This window comes from Phacochoerus africanus, chromosome 1, assembly GCF_016906955.1.
Source record: "Phacochoerus africanus isolate WHEZ1 chromosome 1, ROS_Pafr_v1, whole genome shotgun sequence".
NCBI lineage: Eukaryota > Metazoa > Chordata > Mammalia > Artiodactyla > Suidae > Phacochoerus > Phacochoerus africanus.
Window position 1 is genome coordinate 241,758,253 of NC_062544.1, and position 15,687 is coordinate 241,773,939.

General features: G+C 35.1%; 1 protein-coding gene across 1 annotated transcript; it reads right to left on the bottom strand.

Moving 5' to 3' along the window:
- Positions 1-10,630: 10,630 nt before the first annotated feature.
- Positions 10,631-11,566, bottom strand: LOC125113359 (olfactory receptor 5H2-like). The gene has a single exon (XM_047756012.1). The coding sequence runs from the start codon at positions 11,558-11,560 to the stop codon at positions 10,631-10,633; it is 930 nt and encodes a 309-aa protein (XP_047611968.1). The 5' UTR covers positions 11,561-11,566.
- Positions 11,567-15,687: the final 4,121 nt, after the last annotated feature.

A 15,687-nucleotide genomic window follows, 5' to 3' on the forward strand; every position in this document is an offset into this window, starting at 1 on the left:
TTAATTTGTGCTTGAGAAATAGGAATCTTTATTTTTGAACTCTAAGTTTCCTTCACTATGAAGTATTCATTATTTTTTCAAGTATCTCTCTAGTTTGTTGAATCATGTCAGCTATTTGGATAGATATATTTGTGATTTTATGTGTCTACATTGATGATTAACCTTTTTGCTAATTATACGTTTAGATGTATTATGGATACATATGCACATATACGTATACATGTAGATTTATATTTATACGTATATATATCTGAATAAGAAATCATTTAGATATTAAACAAGTTTTACTAATATGAGACCCTTGTAAAATCTTCTAAAATTATAAATTTATAAAAGTTAATTCACTGTCATTTTAAAAATTTATGCATAGTTGATCTATGATATTGTATTAATTTCAAGTGTACAGCAAAGTGATTTAGTTATATTTTTCAGGTTATTGTCCATTTTAGGTTATTACATCATATTAAATATAATTTCCTGTGCTATTCAGTAACTCCTGTGGCTTATCTATTTTATGTACAGTAGTGTGTATTTGTTAATTTCATGCTTCTAATTTTTATCTCTTTCCTCTTCCCTTTACCCTTTGGTAACTATAAGTTTGTTTTCTATGTCTGTGACTCTCTTTCTGTTTTTTATATAGATTCATTCATATTATTTTTTATATTCCATGTATAAGTGATATCATATGATATTTGTCTTTGACTTACTAAATATATTATTCTCCATACCCATCCACATTGCTGAAAATGGCAATATTTCATTTTTTATGGATGAGTGATATTCAATTGTGTACATACACCACATCTTCTTAAGCCAGTCATCTGTCGATGGACATTTGGATTGTTTCCATGCCTTAGCTATTATAAATGGTGATGCTATGAACATTGGGGTGTATGTATCTTTTCAAATAAGAGTTTACTCCAGATAATATGCCCAGGAGTTGGATTGCAAGATCATATGATAGTTCTGTTTTTACTTTTTTAAGGAACCTCTGTACTGTTCTCCATAGTGGCTGAACCAGTTTACATCCCTGCCAATAGTGCATGAGGGTTCCCTTTCTCCTCTGTCACATTTTGGTGTAAGAAACAGAAATCACTATACATATATCAGAAAAATGAAAAAAAAATAGATGCTTTAAGAAACCATTAGTCTTTATTTTCAGGGTCACAGTTCTAATGCTTTGTCAAGAAGTGAAAAAACTGCTGCTAACATCACATTCACTGCTAGTGCAACCTGAGCTTACCACTCCGAAAAAGCTGATTACTAGAATTGGAACATAAAGGGTATATGATGTCCTACTTATGTCATATCGAGCCTACTTTTTCACTTGTCCTTGGAGAGAAAATAGCATATGCCCTATTTTTCTTTATAAATGCTATGAGATTGTCAAAGTGAAAGAATCTAATCCACATATATAATGCCAGTTATCAATGAGTCTAGATTAAGCAATTTATTAGTTTTGTAGAAATTCACTATAGATAAAAAGAAAATAAAGCAAAGACAAGGGAGGGAAGGGAAGGGGAGAGAAGTGGAAAGGAGAGGAGAGGAATGCAACAGTATGAGAACTTTACTCTTTTGTTCTAAATCATTAGTCTCTAGTAAAAGAAGTAAATTGTTGTAGGAGGTATAAATCACTTGGCTTTTGTCACTTATTCTTTCTTTGTGAAGATAATGAGTTTGAAATTCTTTCTTGTTAAAGAATTGGCATAATGAATTTAAAATGTCCTTGCATGCTTTAAAATATCTTTATCATAACAAGAGACTGGAGTGCAATGGATGATTTCAAACAACAACAAAAAGCACTCATAAATGAAATATCTAAGTCAGTAACTTATCATATCTTGATAGATATTTCTTGTATGCTTTAAAATACTGTGTTCTGCTTCTCTTCTTTGCAATGTTCCATAACGTCAGTATGTTTGTTTAGTTGCTATTAGTAAAACCACTTCAGATTTTTTTCTGGCTTTTGCATGATATATTTTCTCATCTTTTTAACCTTTAATTTATTTGGGACTTATGTTGATCCTTATATATTTAAGATGGTTTTTGTGTAAACAGTGAATGGTTGGGTCTTACTTTTTGTTTCAATCTTCCAGACTCATATATTTTGAAGTCTCTTTAACACTCTCTGTACACTTCGTGAATCTTTCTTTTTCTTGAAAAATAAGGGAAATATTATGATCGCATTGTCAGTTATTGATGTCAAGTAAGTCTCACATCGAGGGTACCTGCAGAGAGGGGGTAAATATCACGTTGTTACAGCCAGTGGGACATTTTGTATCTGAAACTTTTTTGAGAATGGTGGAACAAAAAAAGTCATTCAAATAATTGATACAGGAAGTTCCCATCGTGGCTCAGTGGTCAACAAATCCGACTAGGAACCGTGAGGTTGTGGGTTTGATCCCTGGCCTTGCTCAGTGGATTATGGATCTGGCATTTCCATGAACTATGGTGTAGATCACAGACGTGGCTTGGATCCCACATTGCTGTGGCTTGGGTGTAGGCTGACAGCTACAGCTCCATTTATACCCCTAGCCTGGGAAACTCCATATGCCACAGGCACAGCCCTAGAAAGATGAAAAAGACAAAATAAAATGTTGATACAGTACAATATTTTACAACCAGTTTTTTCTAATGGACATATTTCCTTCCCATTAACATTACTGAAATTAGAGAATTATATTTTGATTGTTTATCATCACAGTCAGTTGTGGTTCCCAAGAGAGTTATAGAAAAGTACATGATTCTTCATCCTTCGAAACAAATGTCATTATTGACATCTACCTCTACCTGTCCTAAACAGGGAGGAAAGTAGATTGCAAAAGGTGAAAACTTTTAGAATATTTTCATAGTACTGTTTAAGTAGGGAGTGTAGACATTTCTCTTTGATTTGTTGCGGGGAGCCAAGGAGATACAGGAGACCAAGGAAGGGAACTAGCCTGACAGCACAGTTCCGAAGGCAGGGTTCCTAACCTAGGAAAAAAAGCCTACCCACCGGCACAGTTCTGAGGGAACGTTTAGAAACAGGGAAAAGGACTTACCCGGTGGCACAGTTCCGATGGCAAGTTCTAAAAACAAGGAGGCTCATCTGCTATCCTGACAACAATGGCAACAATAACAAAATGAAGGCTTTGCACAATAGTGCAAGAATAAAAATTGCTTTTTGGAAAATTCTGTCTTTCCTGTTATGTACTTATCATTCATCTTTTTCTGTTATTTTTTGTTATTCTTTGTTATTTTTCTATATTGTTTTGTGTTTCAATAAAATTGGAACTACAAAAATTGGAACAGTAATAAAATAATAAGGGTTTCACCTTGGTGAAATTCCCCCTATTCAGATCTAATGGAAGCAAAAACAAAGTGTTCACTGTTTTGTTACAAGTAAGAATAGGTTTTAGAGTTAGGTCATTGTGGAGTGTACAATAGGTTAGAATAGGGTAGACGTACATTATTCTTGATGGAAAAAATAATAATCTTGCTTTTAATGAATTTTGTAGGAGGCTTTTAAGTTTTAGGAAATTAAGTTGCTTTGATGTAAAAAATATTTTCTCATACTGTCCCCTGACCATAATGCTTTGAAGTGAGTACCCTAAGCTTTAATCTAAAAAATGAGTTTTTGTAAATGTTAAATTCTTGTGCTTGTGACCTTTCCAGTTGTTAAAGATTAGCTTAAAACAATAACGGGTGGTGCTTGCTAAGAGTAACCACAAGATGTTTTGTACAGAATTGCCTTATTTTCATATAATGTTTTTTCCACGTAATGTTTTGTACCCATTATAATTGTACATGATGTATTGTATCTGTTAGTTTTAATTAAAATTCTTAGAACACAATGTATATCTACTGTACCATGTAGTCTAAAATTTAACCATTGAGAATATGATTTAAGCACTGTGATGTATGTTACAATTAAGCTGTCTATATAAACTGTTACCTATGCTAATAAAATTTGACCAGTCCAGCGCCCTGAAAGAAGGGACAAAGAGGCTGTCTCTGTGTGCTTTGCCGACACTGTCCATCCCTGGAGGGGTACCCTGGCTGTTGGAGCTGGACTCTGGCAATTTGTCTCTAAATATTTTGCTATTATAACAATTTTGATTCGCTAGTTATTTTATTTTAATGTCCTTTGTCTTTTTAGGTCTGCACCCACAGCATATGGAGGTTCCCAGGCTAGGGGTAGAATCAGAGCTGTTGATGCCAGCCCATGCCAGGGCCAAAGCAATGCCAGATCTGATCCTCATCTTTGATCTACACCACAGCTCATGGCAATGCTGGAACCTTAACCCACTGAGCGAGGCCAGGGAACAAACCCACAACCTCATTGTTCCCAGTTGGATTTGTTTCTGCTATACCAAAATGGGAACTCCTCACTGGTTATTTTAAAATAGTCGTTGTCCTAGTCTGTCCAGCTGCTATAACAAAATATCATACATTGGGTAGTTTAAGCAACAGGCTTTATTTTTTTAACATCTCTAGAGGATGGGAAGTTCAAGATCAAGGTGCTAGTGATGTTGTACAAGCTCAGACACCACTTCTCAACTTATGGAAAACTGCCTTCTAACTGCTCACATGGCCTTTCTGGGGTGAGTAATCAAGGGGGGAAGGAGAGAGAGAGTAAAATAGTGCTAGAGATTGGGAGACCAAGAGAGAGCAGAGCAAGCCCTTCTATCTCTTTTTCTTCTTACAAGTACACTAATGCTGTCATGAATTCCCCACCCTTATGATAATACAATCTTACCCTAATTACTTCCCAAATGTCATACTACAAATAGCTCCATTTTAGAATTTAGGGCTTCACCATATGCATTTTAGAGGAAGCTGAAATCAGTCCAAAACAGTGTTTCAATAAATATGATTCCAAATCATCAGCATTAAGATTACTAAATAATTTTCTTTTCTGTGGAGATGTTCATTTGTGCCTGATAATAGATTCCAGATATAAGTGATATCATATGGTATTTGTCTTTGTCTTTCTGGCTCATTTCACTCAGTATGAGAGTCTCTAGTTCCATCCATGTTGCTGCAAATGGCATTATGTCATTTTTTATGGCTGAGTATTATTCCATTGTGTATATATATATTGTGTATATATATACTCGACATCTTCCTAATCCAATCCTCTGTTGATGGACATTTGGGTTGTTTCCATGTCCTGGCTATTGTGAATAGTGCTGCAATGAATATGCGAGTGCATGTGTCTCTTTTAAGCAGAGTTCTGTCTGGATATATGCCCAAGAGTGGGGTTGCGGGGTCATATGGAAGTTCTATGTATAAATTTCTAAGGTATCTCCAAACTGTTCTCCATAGTGGCTGTACCAGTTTACATTCCCACCAACAGTGCAGGAGGGTTCCCTTTTCTCCACAGACCCTCCAGCACTTGTTATTTGTGGACTTCTTAAGGATGGCCATTCTGATTGGTATGAGGTGGTATCTCATGGTAGTTTTGATTTGCATTTCTCTAATAATCAGCAATGTTGAGCATTTTTTCATGTGTTTGCTGGCCATCTGTATATCATCCTTGGAGAACAGTCTGTTCAGGTCTTTTGCCCATTTTTCCATTGAGTGATTGGCTTTTTTTGCTGTTAAGTTGTATAAGTTGCTTATATAGTCTAGAGATTAAGCCCTTGTCTGTTGCATTGCTGCATTGTGGAATTGAAGAATAGACTTGTGGCTGCCTGGGGGGAGAGGGAGGGAGTGGGAGGGATCAGGAGCTTGGGGTTATTGGATACAACTTGGAATCAATTTACAAGGAGGTCTTGCTGAGTAGCATCAAGAACTATGTCTAGATACTTATATTGCAGCAGAACAAAGGGTTGTGGGGGGAAATGTATACATGTAAGAGTAAATTGGTCCCCATGCTGTACAGCAGAAAAAAAATAATGAAACAAGAAAAAAAATAGTAAATTAAAAATTCTACAGGTGAGAAAGTTCCCATTGTGGCACAACAGAAATGAATCTGACTAGTATCCTTGAGGATGCGAGTAAAATCCCTGGCCTTGTTCAGTGAGTTAAGGATCCAGTGTTGCCATGGTCTGTGGTTTAGTTCACAGACACAGCTCAGATCTAGTGTTGCTGTGGCTGTGGTGTAGGCAGGCAGCTATAAGCTCTGATTTGACCCCTAGCTTGGGAACCTCCATATATTGAGGGTGTAGCACTTTTAAAAAGGGAAAAAATATACCCTCTATTGGTGGAGTCTAGATGATTCCAAGCCATCTGAAGTTTTAGAACCTCTTTTTTTTAAGAACTGAAAGAATAAAGCCTTGACATAAACCTAAAAATATACTCAATAATAATCTTCCATACTCTGTCAATAAACCAGACTTTAGAAATACCATTCTAATTTTGATTGGTATTTCTTTGATTTTACCTAAACTCTGATGCTTTTGTGTCTTTGCATTGTTGGATAATTTCATCAGCAATATTCTGGAGAGTAGAAGGTGTTATAAAACAATGAGAAAAAGTGTGTATATGCATGTATATAAAGAGAGAGGACCTATGAGTACTTTTAAATCTCTAGGTTAAGAAAATCAGTACATCTTCATAATATAGACTATTTCATGTATATTATTTCATGTAGAATATTTCATGTATATTTCCATAAGCTGATTTAATCTAATGTCATTAGTGTTCCAAATAACAAAGTGAACCTAACAATATAATATTGTGCTTCACTCTTAAATAATCATTAAATAATACATATGTTATTTCATAGTTCCCTTTCAAAGGAATCAACAGAGTATCTTGTCCAAATTTGGTTTTAGTGTGTTTGATCTCTTTCCCAACATGCTACCAAAATGATGAAAATGAAGGACAAAAAACAGAAGATACCTATAACAGAACTGAGAATACAGTCACATCAGTGAACTAGGGATTTTGGTAAATTTGTGGAAAGCATAATGTAATTGAGAGTACACTAAAGGATAAACCATAGCAGAGGAATCTATAGGTCATACATATGCAAGAGAAGGCTCCACAGAAGTTCTGAGTTTCTGAGAGGCCTCCAACTGTCTCTTCCATAGTTATCTAACCGAAAATAAGTCTTGGTAGGTAACAGACATCATTCACACAGCCATAGTTTGCTGTCAGAGTACTTATTCAAGAAAATAATTAATTAGAGAACCAGACCATTATGCCAGCAGAAGTTACCAGCTGTGTGTATTATCAATCTAGGTTGGGGGTCATAATAATGAATTGACAAATAAAAACCAAGACACCTGACAGGAAATCATCAGTAAACTGAGAATGTTCTATAGCAATGGAAGTTTTTAAAATACAGGCATATTCATAACATAGATTTTCTCAGAAAAAAAAGGTGCTGATCCACTGCTCTCTTTCCAAGGGCTTAGAGGTATCCTTCATGGAAACAAACAAACAAAAAAGCGAGATACCCTCGTCTTATCTTGTGAAGTGGATCTTCAGATAATAAAATTATTATATATTTTGAATCCCTGTCTATTTTAATTGTTTTCATTATTTTTCCTCACATTATGTGTTCCGTCATTAAGTGACTAGACAGAGTTCCCAATACTACACAGCAGGATCCCTGTCTATTTTAAACAAAGCATCTTTTAAAGCAAGCAAATGTTTAAACCAAACATATAATTGAATATGTTCTCCTTTATATATGTCATAGTCTATCTCAAGAGCCAAGCATATTGATAAAAAGAACAAGATAATTAACTTTCAGTTAATTATCATGAAAGAACCGTAAGAAGGTGGGCTGCAAATGTAACAGCCTTCCAAGGCCCAGTAGTCTCCTGGGGCTCATTAAAAGATTGAATATGAGTGATATATTCTTAGTATATTCTATATATATGTGCTCTTGGGTTCCCCAATTCAGTTTTACAATATATCACAAATACTTATTCAACCTAATGTGTATAAGCCATTGTGCTAAGTGCTAAGTGCTGCAAAAAGTAAAGAGTAGGACATCTAATTCATTAAAAAATATTGTAGCCCAAAATTAGTATCATGGAAGGCCAAGTGTGGCCTAAGAAGAATAAATAGATTCCAGGTTTTTGTTGTTGTTGCTGTTGTCTTTTTGTCTTTTTAGGGTTGCACGCATGGCATATGGAGGTTCTCAGGCTAGGGGTCTAATCAGAGCTGCAGCTGCCGGCCTATGCCACAGCCACAGCAATAGCAATGCCAGATCCAAGCCACATCTGGGACCTACACCACAGCTCAGCGCAATGCTGGATCCTTGACCCACTGAGCAAGAGAATAAATAAACTGCTAAATGTATCAAGTCAGTAAGCATATTTTCTTCAATATAGTATGGAAATTCATTCTGAAATATGTAAATTTGAGATAAACCTTAAAGAAAGGATACCATTTGAATTGTAAATAAAGATTTAGTCATTTTCAGTAGAGGGGGGATATAGTGTGTAGAGAGACATGTATTAGCAAAAGCATATACCTGAGAGACTAAAGGGTGTCCAGAAAGCTTTCTGCAACCCATTTTGGGCATAACACAGGGTCCATTAAGAGAATTATGAAGGGACTTCAGAGTTAAACCAAGGTTTTATTTGAAAGGTCCTTTTAATACCAGGATGAGAAGATCAGGGTGAGGAAGATGGAGAGAGAGGTAGAGGTGGAAATAGAAAGAAATAGCAATAGTACAGCAATAAAATTAGAAAGATGTTATATGGGGAGGTAAAATAAAATAAAGGGGGGTGTGTGTGTGTGTGTCCTATAATCTGGACATACACCAGAACAAAGAATCATTTGCGTGAATACGTATACAGAACTAGATACAAATACAATATTTGCACATAAACTAATAGCAATGTCAATCCATTAGAAATTATTGAAAAGGAGTATAATTTAATCATAGTTTCTAACCTGGCAGCTATATTTAGGACATACAAGTATTAATAAGATATGGGAGATGAGTACCTAGAGTTTTTCAAAACACAGAAGCAGGTAGATTTTTAGGGTAAGGTCCTCAGCAGTCACAGTAGGTATATGGAATTTCAGTGTTCAGAAAGAAAGGACAGGAGTGGACCCAAAGATTGGTCATTTACTGTACATGGAGATGAAAGCTAATGTTAAAAGACTTTGGGAGCACAAAATACCCCCAAATCTTGCTTATTTTCTTTTCTTTACCACTAGGCACTGTTACGTCATATCAACTTAACATTATTCGAAACACTTTCATAATATTTATTTGAAACCCTTGTGTAAACAGCACATTATAAAAAATAACCTATATGAATGATTTCTTATTCTTGACAGCTTAATATTTAAAAAACAATCCAGCAATCTTGACCATTTCATGACACTGCCACTTCTGTTTTCTTCTCTAATCCAATATTGATTATATTCTGTCACTTCTCTTTTCTTAGCTAAGCCCATCCCAATTAAATTCTGCAATTTCATCTCCTAGCTTTCTGAATTAGTGCAGGTTTTCAGACCATCCTACAACCTACAGACTCAGCTGAGAAGTGCTTTTCAAGGCATCATAGACAATAAAGGGCAATTCCCTCTTCTTGTTATTCAGAAATGAGGGTAAGAGCAGCCTCATAGAAGTTGGCTCTGCCTTCACTGTCTTAACTTACTTCTCATTTTTTCTTGATTGCTTTTCCATCCCTTTTTTATAGTTGATTCACAATGCTCTGTCAGTTTCTGCTGTACAGAAACATGACCGACATTTTTAAAATTTTTCTCTGTGACATGAGCATTGAATCCCTATGGTGATGGGAGAATTCACCATGTCCCAAATAAAGTTAAATTAAAGACCTTTTTTTAATTTTTAATTTTTAAATGTTTTTATTTCCCCAATACATTATTTTTTTTTCTACTGTACAGCATGGTGGTGACCCAGTTACACATACATGTTTACATTCTTTTTTCTCATATTATCATGCTCCATCATAAGTGGCTAGACACAGTTCCCAGTGCTACACAGCAGGATCTCATTGCTAACCTATTCCAAAGGCAATACTCTTCATCTATTAACCCCAAGCTCCCAATCCATCCCACTCCCTTCCCCTTGGCAACCACAAGTCTCTTCTCCAAGTCCATGATTTTCTTTTCTGTGGAGAGGTTTGTTTGTGCCATATATTAGATTCCAGATATAAGTGATATCATATGATATTTGTCTTTCTCTTTCTGACTTATTTCACTCAGTATGAAAGTCTCTAGTTCCATCCATGTTGCTGCAAATGGCATTATTTTGTTCTTTTTTATGGCTGAGTAGTATTCTATGCATCTGTTCACTCAAACACAAATCTGCCTTCACTGTGGAGTTAAATGTGGTAGACTCTCCAGGCTCTGCAGCTGTATTACTATGAAGAACAATATGATCAAGTCCTGTTAGATGAGCTGCACTATTTCATTGCTTAATGATTTTATACACTACATTGAAGAATATACAAGAATATATAAGTGTATAAAAGGTTTTCATTTGATTTCTGCTTCAATTATTCTAATGTGACGTGAAAATTATTTAAAACTTCTTATATTTTTAACAATATACATAAATATCTTGAGGAGTATGTTAGTACAAACATTTAAGTCACTAAAACAATTGGGCAGAAAAACTTTGAACACCAGCCCAAACTGAGTCAGATATAATCTGCACAATTTTGTGATTATTTCAATAAAAAGGGAACTGATAATAGTATGAGATTTAAATATTTCTCCTTAACATTTTTGTCAGTGAATATATGACTTTCTTATTTCTTAGGCTATAGATAATTGGATTTAAGAAAGGAATTATGACAGTGTAAAATAGGGAATCCATCATATCTTGATCATCTACTTGTGCAGATCCAGGACGCACATACATGAAAAGAAGAGGCCCATAGTATAAAGATACAGATAGGAGATGGGATCCACAGGTGGAGAAGGCCTTCCTCATGCCCTGAACAGACTTATTTTTTAAAATTGTATAGAGAACAAGTGTATAAGAGATAAGGACAGTCAGAATGCTGAACACCTGTATTGACCCAGAGGAAATAAATACCATTAGAACATTAATTGTAGGGTCAGTACAAGAAATCTTAAACAATGGCATGATGTCGCAGTAAAAGTGGTGTATTATGTTAGAATTACAGAAGGTCAACCTGCATAAAGAGACTACATGTATCATAGAATGAATAATTCCTGCTACAAATGATGAGACTGACAGCCAGATGCATAGTCTATTGTTCATAATCACTGGATACAGTAATGGTTTGCATATGGCAACATAACGGTCATATGCCATTGTTGCCAGCAAAAAACATTCTGTGGTTGCACTGAATGCAAAGGAAAAAAATTGTACCATGCATTCAGTGAGAGATATCATTTGACTCTTTGTGAAGAAATTGACCAGCATTGTAGGGGTCACCGTAGATGATATCCAAGCATCCGCAAAGGCTAAACTCCCAAGGAATAAGTACATGGGAATGTGAAGTTGAGGGTCATTGCAGATAAGATAAATTAGCCCAAGGTTTCCCGCAGTGGTGATGAGGTATATTATCAAGAACACCAGGAACAGGGGGATTTGCCACTCCAGTGGATACTGAAGTCCCGTGAGAACAAATACGGGCAGCAACGTTGAATTTGTAGTATCCATATTGTTATTGGCTGGCTCCTGAAATGAAATGCAGTTGATGTAAGGAGAGAATTCACTAAGATAAATAAAAAGAATATTGGAAGAAAGTAGTTTAAATAAAACCATACACTCACCAGAGTACCCTTACTTTTAATTACTACTAATTTAAAAATGGAAACCAATTTTGGAAATTAATGTAATAGAAAATGCAATTATTTCATTTCAAAAAATGTGGAAGAAATGCAAGCTTAGAAAAATGGAAAGAACTTATAAATATATGAGCTAAATTTATGGAGGTAGTTGAGTGTGTTAGGGATTATCTGTTGTGACAGGGATGAGGGTCTAGGGGGAAAAGTTTGAATTATTATAAAATGAATTGCATGGCATTAAAAAGACCTTGAGCTTTATTCCTCAGATAGTAGGGATGTGCTAAAAACTTTTAAGCCAAGGAATGGCATCGTAGATATTTTTTCAAAAAGAAATATTTGGCAGTACAGAAAATATTCTATAGGGAGAAAAAACTAAAGTCAAGGGTACTTATTAGGATGCTGATACTCTTATCCAGTGGTTCTCAAATAAGAATGCATAACAGAATGTCCTGGAAAGTAATTGTACAAAATACAGATTATGGATATTGATTCAGTGGGTTAAAGAAAGAAGCCTAATAATCTGTGCTTTAAATATGCCCTCTGGTTGGTTCAAATTCATGTTGGGTTCTTAGTCCATGTGTGATATGTTGATGAGAATACAAAGAGATAGATTAAAATGCATCAAACTGTAGAGTTGCTAGGACTCAGTGACTTATTTACTGTGAAGAGGTGGTCAGTGAAGGAGAGAGGAGACACTTGGTGATGGGTAAATGGTCACTGAAAATTGAGTTTGAGAACTCAGATGCTTTGGCCACTCTGTGGTCAGAGCACCCTTTGAACATCCAGGTAAGAGAGCTTAGTAGTATGAGTTTGTTAGAGCTTATGGAGGTCATTTGGTAGCTGAAGGCACACTTATGAATGACCTAACCATTGGAAAGTGAGCATAAGGTAAAAGAAGGGTGTGGAAAGATGCTTGAGGAGTTTTATGAAAGAAGTTTTGAAGTGGACAGACATCATTTTTAGGTATCTAAATAGTGATCCTCTTTTCTACCGCACGAGTCTTGGTAACAGGCAAAAATGCCAGAAACTTACTTTCCCATCCCGCTTGCACCTTGAGTGAGGAGACTTGATGTAAGTTTGAAGAGAAACACGCCAACATTGGATTCGTAATATCCAGAAGAAGAGGACAAGGAACAAGAGTTTTGTTTGCAAAGTCAGCCAAGGCATCCATATCAAGACCCCAGGAAATGCACCCTACATTAGCACCAACTGCATTACCAGTGTGAGCTTTGGCATCCAAAGTTCAGCTGCAGTGATAGCAGCTCCTATTGGCAAGTGCAGGGATTTGATTTTGGCTTTAGACTCACTGTATTGCTCTCTTCTACTTCTGCCCACTTTTCAGGTGATTCATCCAATCTCCTGGAATTTTTATCGTATAGTCACTTTCAATTCAACCAGCTAATTTTCTGTTACAAACAATCTTTCCTGACTCTAACAAAAGAGATAAAAGAGAGAGGCCAGAAATGGACATTAAGCAGAGTGATCAGAGAAGCAGAAGGGAAACTAGAGAGTTGAGTGTTGTGAGCATAAAGAGAACAAAGACACACAGGACACAATGAAGTATAGGCACCAATTGGCAGAATGAATGCTTTGGTGGAATAGGATTGAACAGAGGCCATCAAGTGTGGGGAAAAAGAGATTTTAGTGCTTTTAGCCAGAAATGATTCCATTTTATAATTGTGTTGATATCATAGAATGGTGTGAAGCATGGTGAACAAGATGAGGGGAATGCTAAGAAGAAAATAGAAAACAATTGGAATTTATCTACTGCCCATAGACAAAAGTAATGCTATTTCCTATAGAGCGTTCAAATACTCTTTTTGAAATTTTTGAAATAGGAGTAGGAAAGGAAGGCATAAAGAAGATAAAGAGGGCAGGAGTAATGGAACGCAGAAATTTGGGTGGACTAAAAACAATGGAGGGAGGAAATGGAAAGAACGTACAGAGACATGGAGAGAAAAGTGTATGGGAGACAAGCCAGTGAAAATGCAGGCCGTTTAAAGTAAAGACTGATAAATAATAAGGGGAGAGTTTGCAGGTAAATACTTGTCTTAACCCTGGTTTTCATTAAAAGCTGTCAACATTAGAAATCTTCTTATTCTTTTATTCAAAACTCAAGTTTATTTTCCTGGGAATTTATGTGTAAATGAGAGAAATTAATTTTAAAATTTACCTTAAAAGCTTTGACTGTTCAAAAAATGTACTAGTATTTCTGGAAAGTTCTTTCCACAGTTAAAATTGCTTTATATTTGTTACTGTAGTAACTAGAGCTGATTTTCTCTAGAAATTCTGCTGGGTTTACTTGGGAACATTTTCTTCTCTACCAGTTTTTCCAGTGAAGTAAAATTGATCCAAAGACTGGAGCCAAATTCAGGCTATATAATAACTAATGCCAGTAATTCCAGTTGCTAAATATATTTTTTATTTGAAATAGACTCCCTTACATGCAATTCTAAATTACTAGATAATTTAAAATGCTCAAATTCAATATTCATGTGGACCACTATTAAGTCATAAATCTGGAAAGAACAGTGGAGTGATATTTTCTGCAATTTTTAAAATAATATATCTATTTTAAATACTCGGTGAAATTATTGTCAAAAATAATTGAAAGAATAGAAGGCGTTAATATTTAAGTGACTTCCTTTAAAAGTTAAATCGTAAACTGTGATTAATTAAAAAGAATGGATCTTTTAACTATAAAGATGTAACTATAAAGATTTCTTTCATACAAACACATGATCTGATATGTAGATCAAGTTTAGATTGTGTAATATTTTAGTTCAAACTTTGTATGTTTATAATTACAAAGTCATTATAATTATGTTAGAAAGATAATAAATCATTAAGATGAACAGCTCTTTCCAGCAGGTGTTTTGCTTATCCAGATTTAGCCACAAAAATAAGATGCAGAGAATTGGTTAATTGTTTAAAATTTTTCATGTATCTTTTTGGAATCTTATAAATTGATATAAAATTATAAAGCAATCTAAAATTATATCTTTTACAGTATTTTGACTATTTTATATAAAGAATAATAAATATGATAGGATTCATGTCTGTCTTACCTATGTCATAAGAAATGGTGGCAATCTTTTCAAAGAGTTAGGCTTTTTAAGGAGAAAATAATGCAGCATCACTGGAATGACAACAACACAGCTGCAATTCCTTGCACACTGATTCATTTTGGAGGCTTCATTTCCCAAGATAAGGAAATTTTGTTTATATAAATTTGCTTTGAATAGAATAGTTAACCAATTGTACAATAGTGTTTTATAAGAAAGGAGGGAAGAACTCTAAGCTGTTCCTTTGGGCATTGTAGACTTGAACATTTAGGACAAGTCCAGGTTGTCCCATGGGTGTATTACAGCCTGTGAAATCATTAAAATCAAGTCATTGTAGGCAGTTTTACCTTTAACAGTGGAAATTCCATTTTATGTCACTACCTTCAACAACACCTGACCCTTCTGGCATGTTTAGGCAAACTTCAGTTTATCCCAAATTCTGATTCTCTGAGTGCTTTGATTAATGTGGTCCTGTCTGAGCTAATTATACATGATTTTAAGGGGCCAAAGTTCTAGACTCTCATCAGGAGCCAATCACAAGAAAGTTGCCCTCCTCATGGAAACTGCAGCTTCCATTGAGGACTTATACCTAACTCCTCACTTTAAGCTGAAGTCAGGTGAGAAATCTTACTAAGCAGAAGTCAGGGAGGGAGAGGAGCAAAGGAAAAACAAAACCAAGAACCACATTATGAAGTGGCATAGATTAGTGCTCCTTAAACATTAATTCTTATGAATATCCTGGAGATTTTCTTTTTTATAATGTTTTTATCATTATCATTATTATTATTATTATTATTATTATAGTTGATTTACAATGTTTCATCAAGTTCTGTTGTACAACAAAGTGAACCAATAACACACATTTCCCTGTGCTGTACAGTAGGATCATATTGCCCATCTATTCCAAATATAACAGTTTCTATCCAAAAAAAAA

Excerpts from the sequence above, each read along its gene's own strand:
- LOC125113359 (XM_047756012.1), bottom strand. The coding sequence starts at position 11,560 with ATGGATACTACAAATTCAACGTTGCTGCCCGTATTTGTTCTCACGGGA.